Source organism: Oxyura jamaicensis, chromosome Z (genome assembly GCF_011077185.1).
Source record: "Oxyura jamaicensis isolate SHBP4307 breed ruddy duck chromosome Z, BPBGC_Ojam_1.0, whole genome shotgun sequence".
NCBI classification, from domain to species: domain Eukaryota; kingdom Metazoa; phylum Chordata; class Aves; order Anseriformes; family Anatidae; genus Oxyura; species Oxyura jamaicensis.
Genome location: NC_048926.1, coordinates 23,434,423 through 23,459,084, shown reverse-complemented (window position 1 = coordinate 23,459,084; position 24,662 = coordinate 23,434,423). Strand labels below are relative to the sequence as shown.

Here is a 24,662-nt window from a genome sequence, read left to right as displayed (position 1 = left end):
TAGTAGGATAGTAGTGGCTTGCAAGCTGACTTCCTTCTACTTACATTTCAGAATATTCTGAACTCCAGCTTAAAGATTCCACTGAAGGCAACGTTACGCTCTTTGTTTTGTCTCCTGCATCTTCCTTTTCTTCACCTTGTGTTTGAGTGACTCGGTCTATGCTACTAAAAACCTGTTACAGAAGAAAGAAACAAACAAACCACACACAAACATATAAAAAAGCCCTCATCACTGACATTTGATATAAAAAGATATTCAGGAAAGCACGTTTATTTCAAGTGGTACTCTGCATGTTCTAAATGCTTATACAGTATTTCACAGTGTAAACTTCAGAATTCTTGAGCCTGTTTATATTTTTATACTTTCTGTTCTTAAAATATTTAGCTTTCTTGGCTTTCTTGGCTCCATATACAGGGTCACGAATAGTATCTCTTCCCATTACAAATTCATCAGCCTTCTCTGTATTTCATTGTGTGAACCACAAGACTACAAACAAAATCCATCGCCTGGGGGTCTCCAGGTCACAGGATCAGTGCAAATGCTGAATTTACTCATAACCATAAAATCACAAAAGAAAAAAAAAAAACTACCCCCAGGAAACTGACTACCAATAAGACGTGGAAAGCAGACAAATGAATCTCGGAATTAAAGAATAAATTCTTAAGAATTTAAGACTCAGAAGTAAAGAATAAATTACTTGGCTAAAGGATTTAGAAAAAATAAATTTGTAACATTTCAGAAGTCCGTTTGCTTAGCTGACAAACAGCATATAGAAATTGTCAGTATATTCTACAGCTTGGTAGTTGCAGCTAGGGACACAGTGTTCCACAATAATGATTTGGTAAGTTAATGTCATTGTGTCAGAGCTTTCAAGAGGGTAGAAGTTCACAAAATCCCAGAATCAAATAATGGTTGGAAAGGATTTCTGGAGGCCACCTGGTCCAATAACCCTGCTCAAGCTAGGACACCTACAGCAGGTTGCCCAGGATCATGTCCAGGCAGCTTTTGAAAATCTCCAAGGAGGGAGATCTACAACCTCTCTGGGCCACCTATGCCAGTGCTCTGTCACATTCCCAGTAAAAAACATGCTTCCTTAGGTTCAGACTGAACTTCTTGTGTTTCAGTTGGCTCCCACTGCCTCTTGTTGCAGTTATCTGAGAGCCAAGTTATCTTGTCCAAGGTATCTTCAAAAAGACTGAATCATTTACTAATATCTGAATTTGAAACATGTCACCAAGTGAAAATAGTTTACATAGAAAATAACTATATCTACAACTCCCGTCTCTGCTCCTCCACGCTATCACAGATACAATACATATGTGGTACTGTAAAGCCACTACAAAATATACTAGTTAATTAAAGCATAAGCCATAACAAACAAGATACAAACAAACATACATTTTCAGAATACTTTTGAATAGTTCCTAAAACATGTTAAACAAACCATTCATTAATAGAAAGCTTTTGAAAGTCACTGCTGCCTACTATTAAAAGAATGCTCATTAGGCATTCTGCTTCTTAATCCATTATCTCCTGCCAATTTTTCATCTACACTGTTTCCTAAGTATGTCCATTTTGCATTCCTTGCCCAGCAATAATTAGCTCTCATCTCTTCCCCTCCGGACACTCAGCTTTGTCTTCAATTCACAGCATTCAAATCACTCACTCAAATCCACTTTTTTTTTTATTTTTTTTTGATCAAATCACATGCTGACCACTATTTTGCTTCTTCTTTAGAGTTTGTTGTCAGTTAAGCTCACCACTACTACAGGCTAGTACTGTAATCTTTGTTATGCCATCATCTGTAAAATACTACTGGAACAACATTCAAACTATGCATAAAGGAAACCCACGTGCATTTCCTACAGAAAATATCGAACTACTTATTTAATTTTCTACTCCTTAAGGATCCAAGAAATAATTTTCTTGTACAATATTTTCATGTTTTTGGTACTCATGGTACTTGATTCGTTCTCACTCAAATTTCAGTTAATGTTTCAAGAAACATTGCACATGTATATCCTGTACACCTCTTTCATTTCTAAACTTTAGAAAAGCAGCAAAACATTTATGCATAAAATATGTATTGGTATTGTAGCAATTTTTACTTACTTTAGAAAATCTGTGTGAACATGAGGAAAACTGTCTTATCTCCAAATTAAAATCTTCATCATTTGTATCATCTTCTTCCTCAGTTTCCATATGGTGGTATTTTTCAGAACGAGCTACGGACAAGTGTAATAAATTATTTGAATTGGCAAGTAGAAAAGGGTAATAAGCTTTATTATTAACTGAAAGCACAATTATATTATTGGTTCTCCTGAAATGTCATACCACCACTTAAACTGCACAGCTGCCAGAGTTCTGGCAAAGGAGATTTTCAAAGCATTAAGCAAATACACAATCAAAGACAGTGATTATTTCAACAAGGTGTTTACTAATTTTTTTTAATGCCATATAATACTTACTATCAAAATAACTCGTGTCATCTTCAGACTCCAACTGTGGAATAAATTCTGCTTTCTGCCTCAGCAGACTGTTCCAGTCTAGGCTCCTGAAGAACTGATGCTGCTTTACTTCATATGCACCACCTGGGGGAGCCAGAGAAAAACACTGAGCAAATGACAACAAATCCACTGACATTAACTCAACTAAATCCTTGGTCAAAAAATCCAAATTAGCATGGAAAGGCACAGCTATCACTGCAGGTACGATCTTCTACTACCCTTTCTCACTAGTATCACCTAAACCTGTCAGAGCACCTCCTTGGTGCCATTTTTCATCAGGGTTGGCATTGCTTTTTCTTATTCTTCCCCCTTTTAACATTTCTATTTTTCTGGCCAGACTAATTATGCATTGGCCACACATTAGTCTGAAATAAAAATGTAAACATGTGCATTACATGAGTTATAAAGTAATTACAAGTTATACAGTAATAAAGAATGATTCTTAATTGTTCCTCAGTGTAAACATCATTGCTGATTAGAAACTCCTTTTCTTTTAAGACAGTAATACACAATTCTATAGGAAGTAATGTATAATTCACCTCATTATAGATTACTGCCTACTTTTTATAATGTGTTAACTACATTGGTTTCAAATTAACAGTCAAGTATGAAAACGCAAAATACTGAAATAACAATAAACAATAACACATTAACACACTGAAAATAAGTGGGGAAATGGGTGGAGATGTTTTAATAAACCTAGATTTAATTCTGTAAAGTGAACATATATGCTACAGCACAAGAGTTACTCCAACTTGATATACAGCGTAAACTTCGGTAGGTCAATGTTAAGTCAGGACAGAGCCATGGAAAAAGCATGAATTCTCTAGCACTGACCTCTAAGTCTGTGCTAAGATTTCTAGATTGGGTTTTGATTTTCTGACTGCAGCAGGGAAAAAAAATCATAAAAGCCAAATCTTCCCAAAGGAAACCAAAATCATAACTAATCATAAGTAACTAGTCAAGAAGTGATAATTTTTCTGAACACAGTAATGGTATGTTAAAGCAAATGGTGTAATTCTTGATTAGATATCAGACACTTCAGACCCAAAGAGATTGTGTTGCCTTTTTTTTTTTTTTTTGTCATTTTCCTTCTTCAAAAGAGTACAGTATCTGTCTCTCTTCCTTTAATTTGACTCTGCCACTCAGGTCTCCTGAGCAAATACACAATTACCATTTTCATGGAGTGTTATGCAGCTAGGTAATACTTATTAAACAGATAGGGTTGTCATTTGAAATGCATGGTGGAGTCTGGGATAAACCATGTTATTTTCCAGTACCCCCGTGGGACCTGTAATGTTGCAGCCTCCATTTCTGTGAGTTGCTACTGACACTTAAAAAAAAAAAAAAAAAACTTTGTTGCAGTTTCTAAACACTCCTTTGTGCTTCAAAGAATGACTGCAGGACTCCCTTCTTCAGACTGCCAGCTCTTGAGAGACCACAAACTGTCAAAAAGAAAGCAGCCCCTAAACGAACTAAGCAGATGCTCCACGTAGCTGCCATAACCATTACAGTACTTAAGCCAGCCTCATTCTAGCCAATTCACTTTCTCATCCAGCTGCAGCAAAACAGAGGCAGAATTTCCAATTTATTTGTGATCCAACCTCTCACAGGTTGACAGTCTGCATTAACGCTACATTGAGCGGGTAAGGGCATCCTGGCAATGAAACAATGAAAATGCCAGAAAGGTATTTTGTGTTACATGTTTAAATGTATGTATGTAAAATATAAAAAACATATATATTTAAAATAAGGGAACAGAACTAGCCCTGGCTTTTCATTTTGCCTTTGACAGTGGTGCCTTCTGAAGTTGATGAAGCAAGTGGAGAAACTATCTTGGACATCATACCTCCCTCATTCTTACTTTGTTCAGCACTGGGCCAAGAGAGAAGAATAAACTTTACAGTATGCCATTTACTCCAGACCATCAACTACCGGGAAGGCCAAGGGCCGTTCATGTAGATTCCATGTACTCAGGGAGCAAGAGACATGTAGTTCAGTCATTTCTGTCACTACACCACTTTCAAAAAGAAGACCTGTAGTTTAAGACCATGTCAACAGTACTTGGGGTCTAGGCTATATTCATGTTGCCCCTGAATGGCTGTGGTAAGGACAGTTAAAAACTGATTCTCTAAGCTCCCCCCCCCCCCCCCCTTTTTTTTTAGCTTTAAAAATATGCACCACACCCTAACTGCTGGACTCAGCTTTGCCATTAATTTTCTAAGTAGTTATGTTGATTCAACCTTCCAATTGGTTTCCTTAGTGTCCCAGTGTATTTATATTCCTGGAGTACAATACTCACTACAAGTAAGACTGTAGTTTATACTCAGTCTCTTTTATGCAGAAGGTCTTTTTTTGCTCTGTTTACTTGCTTTGTCCAGTGGGATGGTAGTCAGTGACTAGGGGTCCCATACACTAACACTTTAAAAATAACATGTAATGTTCATTACTGCATCTCACCCACATTCCCATGTAAATCCTGCTGCATCAACAAACCCATAAACTCTCTTACATAGACAAACAGTGTGTTGCTTAGCCAGTACAGGCTCTCTATGCTGGATACAACATGGTATCCATGGTATACTTCACTTGGTATGGGATGAGTGTGGCACTGAATAATCACAGCAAGGTAAGCTGGCAGTTTGTATTCTCACTAATACCCAGTTGTTTCCTTAACATTGATGCTTCTGATTCCATTCTTTTTCATGCAATATAATAGTGCTGAATGAGAATGATAGGACCTTTCAGACAGTTATTTCTGATTAACGCCTGGAGGAACCGATTTGCCAGGTAAAGATAGTTCTGAAAAAGCGGGCATCAGTTGTATACATCTTCCCCTTCTCTATTTTTGTGTTTAGTTAGTTAATACTGCATTCATGAAGTAATCCCATCCTATGCCTAACTGGATGTTTGAGAGGTTTCTGTTTTACTAATTCAAGTAAGAGAAGAATAAATGAGAATGACTACATGTAAACACCACAAAAGGACAGTCATCATCTGCTTACGGTCTTATTACTGGTTTGAATCTGTAAATAAACCCCTGCTATAACAGCATGTCATGCTACTTGCCCCAACAAATGCTTCCCAGACCTCCCATCTCCACCTTTCCACCCCCTCATCCCCCCCCTCCCCCAAAAGAAGTGAACAAAAGCTCCAGTGGTGAATGTATTTTTCTAGGACACTAACAAAACTTTTAGTAGTTCTAACCTGTTCCCAGTCTTTCCAAGGGATTCTGCCTGAGCAGCAGGGTAATGAGATCCTGAGCATCTGGAGGTGGTGCTTCATCCTTTTCAGGCCAGTTGATTTCATCTAGCAAAAAAAGACAGTTGTTTCTAATTATTTAATTCCGATCCCAACATTCAGGAAAAGCTATCTAAAGTTACCATTGTAAGCTAACAGTAAAGTCAGAGTTAAGACAACTTTTCCAAATTGCTCTGTGACATAGCAATTACTTCTGATTTTAATATTCTCTATGCAGATTTAATAAACTTATTTTTATGCTCCCATTTTCATCAGAAGTATCCTTTAACCCAAAACAGTGTTTAACAACAAAATACAGCAATGCTTGGCTCGTGGAAAAGTATTGCAAAATTCCATCAGGCTTGTATGCTGTCCCTTTTCCCCGATGTCCCCCCATTCCCCTGCCAAATCATCATGGTTTAAATTTTAGTTCTGTTCAATGGAAACTGCTGATAAAATGGACACAGCTGACTTGACCCAGCAGTCACTGCTTACATCTGTAGTTCTCTAATGCTAGACATTCACTGAAGTTAGTGCTCCCATGACTAAGGGCTGAGGCATTGGCCTCTGCTCTGGAGAGATCCATGCCAATGTAGCTTTTTTCCAGGTCTCTCATACTTGAGAGGAAACAACTCACTCTTCTGATTCTTACATTATCAAGCCTTTTGCACTTCCTAGCAAGTTGCACATAAATCCTACAGCCACAATATTACACTGTGCAACATCCAGGTAGCGCTGAATAAAAATTCTGCCAAACCCTGATTTAAATTAAACAGTGGAAAATGGTGCCAGTTACAAGATCAACACAAACTTTATGACAGCTTACACAGCTATTTTCATCTGATTTTTAGCAGAAGCTGCATCTACAAGTGTAACATATTGCAGGTTTAGACAAAACCCTACAAAAGTTTCTTGGAAGGTACAAGGATTTCAGCATCAGAGACAATACTAGGACCTCAGAAAACAGAGAAGGCTGTTGAAGATTGTGTTGTAATTATATGACCTGGATTTTTTCCTTTAAAATGGTCTCCACTGAAGACATAATGATCAGAATTTACTCGGGAGTTTCACCTTTGCATTTTGGAATTTAAAGAAAGGTACTGAAATAAAAAGGCATGAAATGTAACCCATTCCTGGAGGCTTATTTTTAAACCCTACCATTTTAGATACTTAGTTTACAATGAAGCTTCCCACCATTTACTCATAAAACTTGAGGGGAGGAAAGGCAAACCATAATAAAGAAGAAAGAAGCTAAGGTGAGGGGGCTAAAACAAGTAGATTGTCAAGTTGAATGCAGACTTCACCAACAGAAACTGGAACCAAACTCTGTGCTACGGTTTGGGTTCTGTAACATGGCTTTTTCAGCTGAATACAACAGGACCATATATTTTAGCAAAGGAAACTTATCCAAGGAAACAGTTCTCTTGCAGATATTCATGGTAGGAATGATTTCAGGAAGACATTTAAAATCAAAAGGAAAAGCAAGACAATCAAACATTAAAACAAGAAAGTAAGCTGACCAACAATGTTGTAGAGTAAGTGGGAGTGGATCACGTTTGCAAAAATATACTTCCACAGATAATTTGACATGATGGCTTATAAAATGTAAAATTAGTGCAATGTGTGAAATAAAGTCTAAAGTCAAATTTGGTCATTAATTTTAAACTATTCCCCCACGTCCTCCCAGTCAGGGAGCATAACGATAAAAACACATGTGCATGTGTCTGGAAATGCAATAAAAACATGAGTTATTTCCACGTTTGTCTGCCTACAGCTTCCATTGCAGTCTAAATCTGATTCGGAAAATAAAGCATGAATAAAGCTGCACTGCAGCCACGAGGCATTGAGAACAAAGCCAGCATTTGCTGCTTGCATTAATTAATCAGTTGATTCTCCTTGCCACTCAGGCTCTGGTGTATCACATCAGAAAACTGCACAGTTACAAATCCATAAACAGCTAGGGTGTTTTATAAGGAGGCAACTCTGCTATACTACAGGCAGCTCTCAAATACATTTCATTAAAGTTTGCAAACATGTCTGGCTTTTAATGTCAGAGGCAGAGAAAAGTGAGATGATGACAGACTAATTCCTTTTGTACAAAGGGGATCTGATGAGTTCTCAGAGAATGAGGAACTAGAGGTTCAGTTAGTTTTGTCTCTATTCGGTTTGTTTGTTTATTTTGGTCTTAGTTAGTGGACCTTTTAGGCAGACTGTAAAACAGACTGGGAAATATTCAGTAACAGAAGTGCTATTCTGTTGAACTTTCAATGTAAACAGAGGCCTTCTACATCTATGCATTGGGGAAATTTATGGAAACAGCAGGTAGGATAGTAAATGATTCTGTTTAATTATCATTCCGTTTTGCCACAAGCCACAAAACAATACTTAGGGTCAGCTTGCAGGTTACGATCTAAAAGGTTATTGAATTTTAAATGAAAGAAGAACAGCTGTTACAGAAATAACATTACACCAGAACAATCACAAACGAAATCATTAACAATCTGTGAATTGAATTTGTTTCCTTCTCTCATTATTTATTATTTGAGAGACATTTGTTTTAGGGTTTTATCACATCTTTGTTAATTTCTTCATTGTGTCATGAGGCATTTTCCCATTTATGCAAATTTATCTTAACCATTTCTTTTCAGTAAAGAAATTATACCAGAGGACTGTAAATACTGTGCCATGGAGGCACTACTTTTCTACTAATTCTGCTTTTCTTTTTCAAACAGTGTAGCTTCGTCATTGTACTCTATATTACTGCACTTCTGTACTCAGTAACAATATATGGTAAATTCAACTTTTAATATATATTTATTCTTACTGCTTTGACAGCAAATCAAGTATTACAGTATTGAAATAATGGTGTCTTTTTTGAGCAAAACTGGCTTGAAACTTAGTGTGTCAATAAAGCTGTAAATATCTTCACTATTAACATAAATTGAAATTTTTGACAGCAAACTAAGAAATCTGGTTCTTTGTGATGATCCTCACCACTGATTACTTGTCCAAACAGCTCTTCTGGTGTATCTCCAAAGAAGGGCACACACCCAACAAGAAATTCATAAAGAATAATCCCCATAGCCCACCAGTCCACTGGTTTTCCATAACCCTGTCTCAGTATCACTTCAGGAGCTATGTATTCAGGTGTACCACAGACCTAAAACAAAAGAAAATAAGCATGATGGTAAATTCTAGGTAAATTCAGTCTAGTTATGTCAACTGTACATCTTGAAATGTAAAATAATGTGGAAAAATAGAAAAATGAAATTCAATATATTTTAGGCTGTTGAGCTTGCATAATGCATTTTTAAATGACCTATCTACACACATAAATAATCACATTTACATGTCTGTCATGCAAGGGACAGTTTGTTTTTCATACATGCGAGACTGTCACAACAAGTATTTTATTTAATTTAAACATATTCTTATCTTTAAAAGAAAGTTGTGACAGTTTTATCTTAAGTAACTTTTACAGTGAACAGATTGTGAGCAATGGTAATGAGGCATGCTTAAAGGGAAATGGGCCATATCAAGGATTTTAGCACCCTTGGTTGTACAATGCATCATGAGCTCCACAAGTACTCTGCTGAGACTTCTGAATTCCTTATAAAAACAGTTTTCCATTTTTCTCTCTCACAGGCTCACTTGCACACAATTAGGTTGTTCATCTTACTAACAGACAAATGTAGAAAGAAAAAAAGACTACTGTAATCTGCAGGGCATCAGAAGAAGTAACTGACACACCATCAGAACACCAATGCAGAAATAACAACAGCTTATGAGGTATTACAGTATGTTTTGCTGGCAAAACATCACTTAATTCAAACAGTCAATGTGAAAGTGAAAAAGGTTGTGTCTTACTTGTTTATCAAGGAATTCTCTGGCATCCTTCTCAATGTGACCCTCATACAGATTGGTAGTCAAACTCATTAGCCCCACCTTTGACAGACCGAAGTCTGTAAGCTTTATATGGCCCATGGATGTTACCAATAAACTGAAAATTAGAAGGATTTAAAGTTACTGTGATATAATGCAAAATTATATCCTTACTATTATTATTATACTCAGAGGAAAATGTTTCAATAGCACTGCAAAAATATAAAGACAGATGAAAAAGAAATTTAACCAAACACAAAACAGGTTAAGAATATGACAGTCAAAAACGTGTTACTCTTGTTACAAGATGTAAGTGAAGTTTCTATATGCAATTGCACATCATCTTAGAGAATCAACTAAGTGTTAAAAGTTAATGCTAGATTATTTGAACAAAAAGAAATAGTAATTCTGAAAGAACTGGAATAGAATTAATCCAGCTTTTGAGGTGAGGTGGGCATTTTCTGCCTGTAGCAAGCTGAGTCATTCATTTGAAAAGAACTCAGATATTAAGTTATCTGGTAACACTACACTGGACTGAGGTGTCATGCCGTGAAGGTATTTTCAGCCAGCAGATGTGACCGATTCTTTTTTTTTTTTTTTTTTTTTTTAAGTGAAATGGGGAGAAGATTAATGGAGATACAACAGTCATATTTTTCACTACAAATACATAGTGGAAAGCCTCTGTATTTTTAAATACTGGGGAAAAAAAAAAGCAACAGGAAAGACTTCCATAGTGGTCAATCTTATTTTTGTAAATGAAAATAGCAAAAACCTGCATGTTGTTGATACTTGTATTATATATACTTGTATTATATTATATACTTGATACTTTGTATTAACCTGTTTTTAAGCATACTTAGATCTTTTCTTTAACATCCAATATTCAAAAAAAATTACAGCCCTCCATTCAGCCAAAAACACAAGTACATTTTTGTTCATCTATTCAAGTAGCCCCTTCCATCTTAAAGGACTTTAAAGAACACTTTTGGAAACATACATTCCCTGTAATTGCAGATAATGAAAATTCACATATTGGGCAGAAATTGTAAATCCATGTAACATTTATGATATTAAAAAACAAAACATTTCAGGTACAGCAAAATTACACTTTTCTTATTTTATCTATCCATTTTCAAGGTACTCTTTTGGTTATATTCTATATACATACTTGTCTGGCTTCAAATCCCTGTGTACAATTCCGTAATTATGAAGGTATTCCAAAGCCAGAACAGTCTCTGCAAAGTACATCCTTGCCATGTCTACAGGTAAGGGACCCATATTCTTCATCAAAGTAGCACAGTCTCCACCTGTGGAAACGGGACAAATGTTCCAGATGATGCCATAAATTCTGAGGTATACAAGCATAATCCATATATATGCTGCAGAAGCAGACACAAATTGCAGTCATATATGTTGATTTTCCAGTCAGATGACCCAATTTAACATGCAAGCATACTAACTACTGAACTGAAAAAAACAGCACGAAGCTGGGATAGAGTGGTACGAGAGTTCAGCTGGAAACCGATAAAACACATGCTTCTACTTAAAGCAATAGCAACAACATCAACAGCCAGTTCACACAACCACAGCCTCAGCTGCAAGTAATTCATCTTTCGCAGTCTTTGTCCACTGTCTTCCTCCAACATCAGCACCTTTCCAAATTTCTTCTTCTTCTTTTGCAAAAAAAATATTGCAAATACCGCAAGACATGCTAATGAAAATTTTAACTCCAGAAAAGTTCATTTTGACATGAACTTTGAGTGGTAAGATACTTACAATTACAGTCTATGAAAAACTTTATTCGAAGATCAGTTATCCCCCATTATAGCAGGAGAAAAAGTGTTTTAAAAGACCTCACTAAGGGATAATGAATGGAAAAAAAAAGCCACCTTATTCTTAAATTTAGATCCTAAATCGTAGTGCCAGCATACAGAGGACACACAGGGTATCTCCAGTGTACTGCAGGGATTACATATCTTTTCTGGTGTGACAAAAACCTGCTCTTCCCCTGTAAACCAGGGCAGACACTTTACCTTCTACATATTCCATGACCATACATAAGTGACGTCTTGTTTCAAAGGAGCAATACATGCTGACAACAAAAGGATTTTCTGCAAATGTCAGGATATCGCGCTCAACAAAAGCCTGTTGGATCTGGTTTCGAAGGATGAGATTTTGTTTATTAATTTTCTTCATGGCAAATCTTTGTCTGGTTTCTTTATGTCTCACAAAATAAACCGCACTGAAGAAGTCCAAAAGGGGGAGAAAAAGAAAAAACACTAACTGTATTAAAAATGTATTAAAAAATATATATATTTAACAAATAAATACATGCAATATATTACATATATCCAAAACATTGTAAAAAGACTTGTTTTTAATCTAATTGAGTTGACAAACCATTCAACATTACAGAATAGCTAAAGACCTCATTTTGTTTCATCATTAGGATCAGGTTCAGTCAACACAAATTAGTACACAAATAGAAAACAAACAAACCAAATAGCCCACCCCAACAGAAGCAAGCGCTCTCAGCTCAGAGTTTGGGAGTTTCCATCAGCAAAGGATTACATATGGAAATCAGTCATGGCACAGTGATAAGAATCATTCTGACAAATGCTTATTCTGTAAGCGTGCAGTCAGACAATTATGACTCAGACTCTGTACAGGGGATTTTAAAACATGTCACAGGTTTCTCATGAAGGTTACTCAGAATTTGCTCGATGAGGTGGATCCCTCATTGCCAGGTGCAAAATGCATCATCTTCTGTACTTGTTCAGAACCTGACATCAGCACTGATCCATATCAGGGGTAGGTCACCAGTAGGTAATCCAAAATAAAGATCACGTTAACAACATGGTAATATGGGATTCAGATGCATCTTGCCCTGCAGAATTTTGCTGTGTTACTGGGTATAAAGTTTCCTATAAACTTGGTTAGATAAGGTCAAGCTGCTGGGGAAAGCAAAGTTAAAGAAAACCTCACATGGACAAACATCCTTCCTTTCAAGGCTCGGGAAAAAGAATCAACCTGCCACAAAACACTGACATAGGACATGACTGTTGCATTTCTCAAAATCCCTTGAGGCAAACCCTGAAAACATATACCTTGCTTGAAATCCACTTTGCAGCATTTAATGCTTATAGCATCTCCAGTATATAATTACCACAGTAGTGAGTGATTATGGGAAGAAAGGACAAAAAGAATAAAACAGAGGGAAAAAAACAGGACTCAGTTATGTAGTTTTTAAATTCAATTTGTTGTCCCCATGAGGTCCAATTATCAGCGTACAAGCATTTAAGTACAAAAAGCAATTTTTGCCTTACTATTTTTATGAAAACATCTTCACACTACTACAAACGTTACACTGGAAAAATAAACACTTTCTACTTTCCTTTGTGGAATATTTTTTCTAGACAAGAAAGTTTCTCTTATTCATTCTAAAAATTTTCAGGAGTCCCTTGCTGATTGTTGTCTGAACATAGGGCAGGTAAAAGACATTACCCCATCATGAAACTCGGGGGAAAACACCTTGGGCAAAACCAATGACAAACCCCACCCTTAGTGCCTCCTACTAAGTCTTGCTCCTTGCCCCTCCCAAGCTCAAAGAAAGACCAAGTTATACAACTCCAGTACTCCTCCCTACTGGCTTCACGACTTTTGTCCTGCAGCTCTTCCTACCACTCCCATTACACTCATTTCTTTCTCCACCTCTTCTGTACAACACATCCTTTGCTTTTCTTTCCTTTATGTTCTGTTTTTCCTCTCTCTTTTGTTGCTACCTGCTGTTCATCTGTCTTAAATTTCTTAACCTACTGTAATCTCATCTTTTCCCTTTTTCAGTTCCTTTGTGCATTTTTGGCTTGTAGAAAAGTGGGTCTTTCACATGCCTGAAGCCTCAGTGCTTAAAAAAAAATGAAACACCTCTTTTCCTATGGTAGCATCTGTAGAGTTGTTGCTACTGTACTTAAAGATGAAGAATTGGAAAGTCTGAACTATTCAATCCAGTAAAATATCTGAGACATTCTGGCTACCTTTTCAGCAGTTCTCTAAATTACTTCCTCTATCCTTGTAGTTGCAGGCAGATAATTGTACAAATTTGCACTAGAAAATTCAGTTATCCACAACTCCTTAGAAAAAAATTAGTTTCATTCATGGTATACCAGATTCACAAGACAAATGCGACAGTTCTCTTGTGCTTAGACAGGCATACTCTGTTTATATGATACAAAGTGATTTTAAAAGATCTTCAATATACAAAAATGCATATAATTACTTATGCACATCTGATGATGTCTCTCACAGTAACCTGAGCAAGCATCATTATAAAGAAAACTATGCCCTGAGCAGAAGCAAAGTATTCCTATTGAAAACCAACTCTCTCCCTTCAGGATGCTCCCAGTTCACAGGAGCTATGCATTTCCCTAGCCATTATCCCTATACCAGTACTCAGCAAGGCATGGTCTGTTAAAAGTTCATCCTGTACACTGAGACACGTGGTTCTCAGCTCCCACTCTTTGAAAGGCAGTATTTGAATTTGCTGAAATGTCACTAAAATGATAAATAGAAAATGCAACTCTCACCCTCCCCACAGCTAAAAGAAAAAAAAAAAAAGAAAAAAAAAAAAGGTTGTGCATTTGAAATAAAACAACACAACAACCTTCCTGAGACCTCAACTTAATCTAAAAAATTGAAAGCTTGGAGTAAAGCACATAGCTACCAAGACACAGAAGACATTGAACTTCCAAGTACAAAAATGAGATCAACCACAGTGAGTTCTAGTACACAATGACTGTTTTATTTTGAATCCTTATTTGCCATCTTTGAAGTATGCTTCTACTATTGAATAGTAAGTCACGAAGAAGATTGGGATGGCCTTTCTTTTTCCTTTTGTGTTCCCTGAAGCTGTTCCTTGCTACACTCTCCTAATTCCTGCACTGAACTCACTCTCTTTTCCCCACAGGCTCACTATCCTCTGTTGCTCTCTATTCTTTACTTTCCAGGATGCTGTTCCTGGGGCATTAGAAAGAAGTTTATCTTTGCTTTATATGTGCTTTTATAAGAACATTCTCACTCCCATTTTCCTGGCATTGATCACTAAATGCTCAGTTCATAATTTTTGGTATGTTATAAAGAGAACTGTAAATTTGAGGATTCCTTTAATACAGGAGAAATGCATTAAGAACACCCAGAACACCTGATTGCCCTCTCCATCCACTGAAGAAATTTATAAATTCTGGGATTGACCAAACACTGCCTCCTTCCACTTCCAACATAAGTCTTTCACTCAGCTTGAACAACCATTTCCACAACAGCTTTGATAGGCACAAATATAAAACACTATGCACATGTGTTGAGATGACAAGAAAAATGAAAACAATGTTTAAATTCATTCTTGAATTGCTTCAACTTAACTAATATGCAACCCACACTTCAAATCCTACAACAAAAATTCCTGTTTTCTCCTTAAATTACTTACAGGCTTCAGGTCTAGTTTACTAGGCCTAGCTCTTCCATAACTTCAACTTTTAGATATATTTTACAATCTTATCTACATTCAGTGCCTGAGGTTAATGTTGCCGTGTGACTTGCTTTGACCTGATTCTCTAATTTGCCAAAGGACCTAGATCTCCTTGTGGAAACAAAGGTACCGTACTTTCTATATTCACTGTTTAAAAGTTACAGCTGCTAACCAAGCACTATGCTTCACTTTCACAAGCAACTTCCTGAGAAGAGACTGCTAAATTCTGTACTACCCTGGAATTATGTCTGAATTGTCTCCAGTGCAGGCCAGCCATTTGTGAGGCCCGCACTACAGTAAAGTTTACAGATAGTTATTTAAGACCAGGGCTCACAAGCAACACTGTACCACCTCCTAGCTAGAAAATGTGCATCACCACATCAGATTTATTTGTGGGCAAGGAAGTAATGCTGCCTAAAGCACTGCAGCATTCCTAAGATAAGCATCCAGTGTGGTGTAGGTGAAATGCACAACCTATTCTCAAAATTTTGGATATGTCCTATTCTGCATAGTAGTGTACAAAAATCTGGCCATCTGATAAAGAGAACAGCGTAGCTGTGATTATTGGTACTAATCCTTTTTGTATCAACATGTCACATAAATTTTGGCCAGACAAACCACCTGTCCATGTCTAACTGAAACAACTTCTTTTACCTTTAAGTCAGCCAGTAAACACTGATGCACAGTGATGTCAGATTTTCTGTAAATAAGCTCAGTAAGAACTATTCCGTATTTGGAAAAGAAAAGCTTGAGAAATCGAGTTCTTCACCAGTTTGTAGCACACTGCACATTCAGGAACAACACGATTTGAAACTGTCAATACTGTAACAACCTTTCTCTACCATCAGAGAAGATTGTATTAACTATCAGTATTAGATCCTCACATATGTATTAGCTACAAAAGAAAAAGAGTACACTTGGCCTGTGCTGTACTGGGAAGGGAGGCTCATGCTAGAACAATGAAGTCCATGAGTTCAAAGTTCACTATTTTGTGTAAGCCCACAATGAATGATGAATATAAGATACCTAGCACAGAAACTGCTGGCCTTGTTTTTAAGCTGCTCTTTAAAGCTATGGGCATCTAGGAGCCCAAACTTCTTACTCTGTGTAGACCAGTCACCCACAGAGGTAAAAGAAAGGGAAAAAAAAAAAAAAAAAAAAAAAGAAAAAAGGAATACAGTTTATTTGATCTGCAGTCCTCTCTAAGGTGGTGCTATTTAGTACCATTCTCAACTCAACTAAACACAAGCAAATAGAAGAGACAATAATGAGTATTCACAGGTTAGGGGCAGCGGCTGCTCAAGCCAACGTTGCTGATAAGTTGTGAAACTTACCTACTGACACAATTAGCCAGTATGCCGTGTGGCATTTATTACACACATCTCTTTCTGTAGAAGTGAAAACACTCCTGCCAGATGCAGTATCATGTATTTGCTTTAAGGAGACACAGTCAAACAGTAAAGACCAACTGAACTGACATCATTCCCTTCCCTGAAATCAAACAGTATTTTGTTGAGCTAGCTCAGGAGAGCAGACTGATGCCATCTTAAAGAGGTGGACTACCTGCTGCCTCTCAGAAGCTGAAAAAAGGGAAAAAAATGTTGCTTTGAGTGCAGTAAAGTTTAATATTTGGGAAGTATGAAAAGGAAAATTTTGGCTGGCTGAAAACAAGTGAGATAGACAGCTTGTGAAACCATTAGTGACTTGGCCAGTGTCCTACATGTTTACTGATTCACAGCTTGTTTAACTTCTTGTATATTCCCAGCCTGATACACCTCATCTACTATACAGTCATTTAATTGCACTACAAATGAGTTTACCCAAACAATTAAAAGCAGAGAAATCCTCAGATATTTACTCAAACCTTCACAAAACCAATAGCTTATATTTAAACTCATCAAGTTTAACATATCTGACAAATCTCTGCTACAGCTTGCCAAGACCAACAATTACCCTGTCAAGCAAAGCTTTCCATTTCACTAATGACAGCAAAAACACCACAATAAAGTCAAAGACACCAGAACGTATATATATTTTTTGAATTGCTTCAGAAGGAAAACCTCCATTATATTCTCAAAATAAATAAAATATTATAAAAGCATACTAAATTTAATACATCAGAGCACAAAACATGCTTAGTGATTGAGAATAAATCAATGAAGCTCATGCAGAATTCACACATTTACGTTGTTTCAAAAAGTTAATGACCTAGAAAAGCATGGAAGTAGAAAAAAAACCCTTGTAGCATAGTAACAGTAACTTTTATTTCAGCTGCTTATACTTGTAATAAAGTGCAATAAACGGCTATGGGTCAGTTCATTGCATTGTATTCACAGATGAACAGATACTGTTGTTTAATTACACTTCATTTTGTAGATGGCTTAAAAACATACAAGTAACAGTGATGTGCTCCCCTCTAAATTTGCTGTAAGTTTTGAAAAAAACAATCCCCAATTCTCAAGAAAAAGAGCACGTGATACTCATCATAAGCCTGTTAATACTGTCCCTTTCATCTGACTTAACACAGCAGAGAAATTCAAGCAAACAGAAATTCTTAAAAAAAAAAGTGATATCCTAGAGAATTTGAGTTCAAGCCTCCAAAACTTTGCATAACTTGAGCAATGTTAAAGACAAGTTGCTAACATCACTTTTGAAAGGGATGAGTAAATATTTTAAAAAGTCTATTTCCACACAGCTCACTGAATTTATTCCCTTTCCTCTGAATTAGTTAGTATTTGGCTGTATCTTTGTTTTCTTTTTTGTTGGTTTTTCTTGTAAGAAATAACCATTTAAACCAAAAATCCCCACGAACATAATGCACTTTGTTGTTGTTAGCTTAAGCATGGAAACAATAGCAATCCACTAAAGCTGATTATTACCAGCAGCATACCTCAGTTTCAGCAGTCAATAAAGGCTATAATGATTCATACAGAATCCAGATACACTCCAAGCTTTTCAACCTCAATCACCTCTCCCTTTCCTCACAAATTTATGGGGGCCTCAACAAATTTTTACAACATCTATGAATATTTTACCTGTTATGTGTATTAGAAAGGTGTTTTACCCAGTAAGTATTTAGTTTCCCTGCCACAAGCACAAGACAAAAATATCCTACATGCCTACATCATATGTGCCATAGAAAGCCTGGGCTTTTCATCCTTACTTGTCTCTCATTTCAGACAGATAGCTCCCTCCAGTCTGTATTTCTTAATGGTTCATCAGACCTTCTTCTGCCTTTAAAATGTATGGAACAAGAGCCCCAGGACTACTGCACCTCTGACTTCTGGTGGCCAGCCTCACACTGCTGGTTGCAGCATGCCTGTCTGCCACCACTCCTTCTTTTCTCCATTGCACACCAACCTAAAACTATAAGGAGCTGGGCAGGTCCAGTGACTCAGACGCCCTTTTCTCTGACATGGACCTACCTCACATGGTTCTTCTCTTCCTCCAGTAAGACAAAGAGGAAATTGGGTAGGAGATGAAAGAGGGAGGGAGGGAAATAAGCATGTGCCAAGGGAAGGAAGATGGGATGCAGCCAGGGAGGGGAGCAGCAGCTACTGCAAAGTGCCAGAAGAAAGCCTTTTGAAGTCTTAGGGTAATTTGGAGAAACTAGCATACAGTAATGAGTTTGCCTAGGGAGAAATTCTGAGAAAATGAACTCTTAAGAGGTTGAACATTGAAAAGCTGTATTTGGATATTTACATAACTTTAATGCAAATTATGCTATCTCCTTCAGGCTTTTTGCTGAACTATGTAAGCAGGTCTGGACACAAGTAATACCCTCCACATATGTGGTCATGACGAGAAGCAATAAACACCGCCCGTCCCATCAGAGTTTGGGGTTGCCTTTAACTAAATATGACCAGGTATTACTGTATCCATAATCCTGAGACCATTAAAAAAGCATACATAATTCCAGTGGGTATATCACGGGTGCTTTCTCTTCTATGTAGAGGGTCTTCTTAAAGAGTCCTATCAGATAGCTGCTGTTTCCCACCTCAAGTAGAGGCAGCACAGAGTAGAGACAGTCTAACGTGATCTGCACTGAGAACAGCACAGCCCTTTCCTTCACTGCTCTTCACTGACATGGCCTCGTTTGGTGATGGGCTCCTGAACTCCAGACAGAAAACTGTATTTTGAACGAATACAACTCTCAGGTTAGATCAACAACAGTTCCTATTCTGACACATTTTAGTGCTGAGAAGGAGCCAAATAAAGGTCTTAAAGGCAGCACTTGATCACAAATAAGACTAAAGATAGGAGGTCTGTCTACTGGCTGGCATAATCCCTGCAGTGTTAATTCCACAAAATAGTTCATGTTCACTTAAGGATTGTGCTAATGCAAGTCTCACTTGGTCTTCCAGGATTATCTACAAACAACTCACATACCACTGAGAAGTAAATTGTGTACTTTCCAAGTACTCAGAAAATTCAACCAAGAAATAGTAATTCCTTGAAAGTTGTCTTGGTAAAATCTGAGGATAGGTAAAAGTCCATAGAGAAGGAATAAAGCAGTTTAGCACTACTTATGGAAATTTGTTTCTACTTTACTGGTATTTTTAGGTCAAATAAGCACTTTTTAACAACCTATCTCCCTTAAAGATGCAGTTTCATTCTGTTTCAGATCTGCATAAACATCAGGTGTTTCCAGTGTTAAAAAGGTGGCTTTAAGTCTATCTTTTAATTTATTCAGATTTAATCTTTGGCATAATATGAAACCTATTTCTTAAAAATCTTTGTGATATAATATTTAGTATATTAATGTACTACAGTATACATCAATTCATCATTGCTTAGGAGGCTACCAAGAAGTTTTTCTTACGAACTTCAAGTATTAGCAGCTAAGGAGGAAAGCAGAACTAAGAAAACAGTAGTGCAAACAAACTCCCTCCCATAACTATCCCTGCAGAAATAATGGGAAGTTAGGCAAAAATGAAATGCAAAAGAGTTGTTATGCTCAAAGGTTACTCACCCATAAGCTCCATTACTAATCAGTTTAATTGTTTCAAAATCACTTTCCCGAGGTTTCCTCCGGAGCTGCAGTGAGGTATTAGAGGTCTTCAAAGTAAAAGAGAACACAGTTAGCATAGTATTTTATTTTACTTCACTGCCAAACCCCCTCCCCCCCCCCCCCCCCAAAAAAAAAAAAATAGGGAAAAATAAAAAACAAGCCAAAGCATCAACTATCATGAGTCAGACAGTTCATCTGGATGTGACAGAAAGTTCTGGCCAGTCAACCACACAGCTGCTAAAATGAGGGACCTACGGAGTTCTTGAGGCAAATCTGCCTTTTAACAGAAAAGGTAGCTGTTGTATTGGAGCTGTCTGTCCCCTCACCTACATATCATGGTTACAGCAGATATGCATGATGGCTTCTGATAAAGGAGTTATGAGCAATTCTTATCTGGAGTTATACACTTCTGTGAACCCCACTCTGCACTCTCTGGCCACTGCCCTCCCATTTGAGTAAGTCTGATTCTGTACCGGTAAAGCCTGGTAATAACAGAAGTAGATGAGCTCTTCTTAATGCAAATATTTTGTACATTTCTAATTAATGTTAGGACTGTGATATAATTTAGTATAGACTGTGGAAAGAGGTACAAAGAAAAATATGGAGGATAAAAATGCAATACTTCTACCATGACAGGGGTCACTTTCACCTACTTATATGCCAGAACATTTTCAAAATGGAGTTGTCTTGAATACTGTAAAACCTTCTTTCTACCTGAAATTTTAACGAATCTTGAAGATATAAGTGTAAATTAGAAATGCAGGGTGTGAGGTGCGTGTGTATGTGCAGACTCCCCAGTTCCTTATACCAAACCCACAAGATCTTTATCAAGATGCTTCCCAAATCTCCAAAGAGTTCTGTGATCCCTATCTAGGTAGCTCAGTAACAGTTAAAGTAGATCTGGTTAGAACATTTTCAATGAAATGGTTGCTAAAGAAACAGTTCAGTACAAGATTAGTGCATATGTTAATAGAATGAATTACGCAAGAGCAGAAAGAATTTATATTATATTACATTATTTAGGCTATGTACCTGCCAGTACAGGATTCTCCCTAATTATATATTTATGATATTGAATGATTCTGTACTTTACTTTTAAGATATGCTTCCTGACACTTTTCATGTGTCATTCTATCTTACATTTATTCCACAACCTCATTTGAGAAAATGTTTCTAGATATTCACCCCACATTCTACTTTCCTGATATCATTCCATCATACCTCCTCCCCAGTTATATATTCCTTCATTACACTGCACTATCTTTTATTTCTTCAACTTCGGAATTTGCATTTGCACAGCACACATACTTTCAGAATTACAGTTTCAGTAGCTTTTGTTAAGCCAGTCTGTACGTTTATATTCACCTTGTAATTCAGAATTTCCCTTCAGCATTTTATTTTATTTTTTCCTCCAATTTGTCAATATCCTTCCTCTAAACAGTGCTCAGGTCTAATACAGTATTTTAAATGCAGAAGAATGACAGCAGCAGAGTGAGAAACGCCCTTCACATTACAACTATGGAAGCCTCTACAGATGGTATTTGGCCAGAAAATCAGAAATCTCAAGATAATAGGACGTTTAGGACAGGATGATGTCCTTCCCATAGCATATCAAAACTAGCTTAAAAGATACCCCATGGCTCTGTTTTAAATTCTACTAATTTAAAAATGCCAGTAACGTATTACTGAACTACCTATGTGACCTTCCATTCTCCCCCCTACCCCCCAAATTGCATTGGCTTTTTCTATCCATTTGCACTGCAGATCAACTGTTAATTGCTAGAACTGCATTTAGTCTGTTGGCTGACATCCAAAGTACAAATAACATTTTTTAAAAATAATTTAAATTGACAGAATTTAAACCCACTGCAATAGCCAGCCCAATCACTTCTACCAACTATTTTTTTTTTTTTTTGAACAAGCATCTGACAAAATACTATTGTAAGATATCCATTATTGTAGTGAAATATTTTCAAACACCGATTCAAAAGAATACTGCAGCATCTTCCAGACTGCAAACTAACTTCCTGAAACAGGTTATTTTGCTAACATGCTCATTTCCTCCTCATGGCTTGACTGTACCTGTTCAGACTCTTAATTTAATCATTAGTTGCCTCTGCAAACAGACTGTCTTAAAACTGCTTTAAAACACTTTATTTCTAAGGAAAGGGTATAAAAATCCTTCCAAAAAGAAAATAATTACAATAAACAGAAATGAAAGAAGCAGTGGTGGAAACTGTAGTAAAATAGCCTTCACGTGGTGATTACTGCAGCTTCATGGAAGCCAGATAATGCAACATCTAGGAATATAAGTAGAATATTTTGTTCTAGTATTTTTCATGATCCCTCTGTTTGCTGAGCACCATGGTGCTCACCTCTGCAATGGTCTAAGGATTAGCATCTGCATTCAATCAATTACACATACTAGGACAAAAATACAAGACAGTGAGGGGTAACAACACGTTTCTTTTTCCTTGCTCCAATTCAACAAAAGTAGCATTGTAACAAGAAAACTTACACTTATTGATTCATCCATTTCCAGAGTTTCTGCTGTCCCACTGTCACAGTTAGCTAGCTGAGCTATTTCTAGAAGCAAAGATTAGAATACAGTAAGTAAAATGAAGTATAAGAACTGAAATCTGAGAAATCACATTTTTCTGGAATCATCAGTAAACATGCTGTCTTATCTGTAGTTCTTGCCAAATAACTCTTAGGATGTCTCTAAGCATTTAGGGGATAAATACCACATGGAAAAGGAATACTTGCTATTCAATGTCTATATAATCTTCAAACAGGTAAGTACCAATAAAAAGCAATAGTATTGTGACTGCTGAAATGTTGGAATTCTGTGGTCTATGTGCGATTTGAGCATTAAGGGAAAGACAGCAATAATGTGCTAAAACTCATGAGAATTGTAGTGTACTAGGTACGCATTAATAGTGTGCCCTATCCTTAATGTGCTGCTGAAAGTTTCCCAGTTGGAGCAAAAAGCTTCTAGTTCAGACAGATACAGATTCCAAATGGTCTGCATCGTATACACAGAAATACTGATTGATACGCCTAACAGAAACAGTTAAAAGCCTTTTTCTTCCTATAAGTTTATAATCTATGGAGTCACTTACATAGACTAGTTCTCTGGGAAATGCTTACATTTTTCAGCTTTACCAAGTTTACCGAATTGTTCCTGCCAGTATTAGCCTATGGTGCAGATTTCCTAAATCTATTCTGTACTCCAGTGGCACAAGATCTAAGAATTCCTCCAGGTAATAAAAGCTAAACAGGACAGCTAGTAGCTAGAAGACCCTGGGAAGTTTAGTATTACTTTAATCACATACATAGTTAATTATATACTCTTCAGAGCAAAAGATGCCCATTCTATCAGAGTTATACGACAGAGAAAACAACCTGAAACTTGAGAGATACAATTTCATTGTCAGTACCGTTAACTTATGGATATGAAGAATAACTGAATATTCACGTAGAATATCTAAACTGGATTTTTCTACATAATAAGTGACTATTAGAAGTGAAATTCTAGGTAACAATCTGAACAACACTTAGTTTAATCATTAACTGCAAATTAACCATGCAGATAATTTTCTTTTGGAGAAGATTTAACGAGTACCTTTCACACATAATCACTGTAAAAAACACTATTTTTTAAGGTGTAAGAATAAAAAGTACTTGAAATACAACAACAACAAAAACAACAAAAAACCACACACACAAAAACAACAACAACAAAAAACACAGATCTTTAGAGTCTATCAGAAGCTAGAAAGATACAAAAAAACTCTAAATATGTCAATGAACAATAAAAAAATCTCCAATGATAATAAACATGTTAAAAATAGAGCCTAAGCTAAAACAATACAGGCCAAATTCCAAGTTAGAGAGGATTTTCCTGTCAAAACTCAGTTTCATGAACATGAGGGTTTTATAATAGAAGTTTTGATGAAACCGATATACTATGGGTGAGAACAAAGCACGCTAGAAAAATATACTTTGACAGCCTTCTCAACTGAAATTATTTTCAGAAATAGCAAATTAAAACGAGCCATTTTTAAACAGAACTTTTGCAAAATATCCATTATCTGAGAAATACATATTATTTGCAAAAAGTAGGTAGTAATGGAATGGAACCAAGAGTCAGCTCTCAAAACGCAGAGCCATGGAACCATTTTGCAATGCCTGAAGAGATTTTTAGAACTCATCTAAATACCATTAAACATCTGCCCTTTTTCTTTCATTGATTTAAACCATTTCTGAAGACTCATGATTCAAAAAGGTAAAGATGGTAATTTAAAAACCAGGGGGAAAAATTTCTCCCTGGGGAACTCTTCAGAAATGCAGCCACCAGTCTCTGATAAGTGATGAATCTGTTGTGGTATTGCTTTCACTACAGTATAAATTTATCTGGCATTATCTCCAAGTAATGTATGCTTCATTTCACTCAAAGAAAGAATACTACAGCAATGGCAGCAAACAAAGGAGGGAAGTA

At 36.7% G+C, this 24,662-nt stretch overlaps 1 protein-coding gene across 9 annotated transcripts in view; it reads right to left on the bottom strand.

Moving 5' to 3' along the window:
- The window catches only part of MAST4 (microtubule associated serine/threonine kinase family member 4), a 294,272-nt gene that overhangs the window by 16,619 nt on the left and 252,991 nt on the right, over window positions 1–24,662 (bottom strand). For all 9 annotated transcript variants that reach the window (XM_035309515.1, XM_035309516.1, XM_035309517.1 and 6 more), the window contains 10 exons: window positions 22,680–22,747; window positions 20,123–20,208; window positions 11,663–11,871; window positions 10,798–10,936; window positions 9,615–9,747; window positions 8,742–8,907; window positions 5,715–5,816; window positions 2,469–2,591; window positions 2,113–2,225; window positions 45–172 (listed from right to left, as the gene is read on the bottom strand). In XM_035309515.1, coding sequence (XP_035165406.1) covers window positions 45–172; window positions 2,113–2,225; window positions 2,469–2,591; window positions 5,715–5,816; window positions 8,742–8,907; window positions 9,615–9,747; window positions 10,798–10,936; window positions 11,663–11,871; window positions 20,123–20,208; window positions 22,680–22,747 — 1,267 coding nt within the window. The remainder of the gene's footprint in view (window positions 1–44; window positions 173–2,112; window positions 2,226–2,468; window positions 2,592–5,714; window positions 5,817–8,741; window positions 8,908–9,614; window positions 9,748–10,797; window positions 10,937–11,662; window positions 11,872–20,122; window positions 20,209–22,679; window positions 22,748–24,662) is intronic.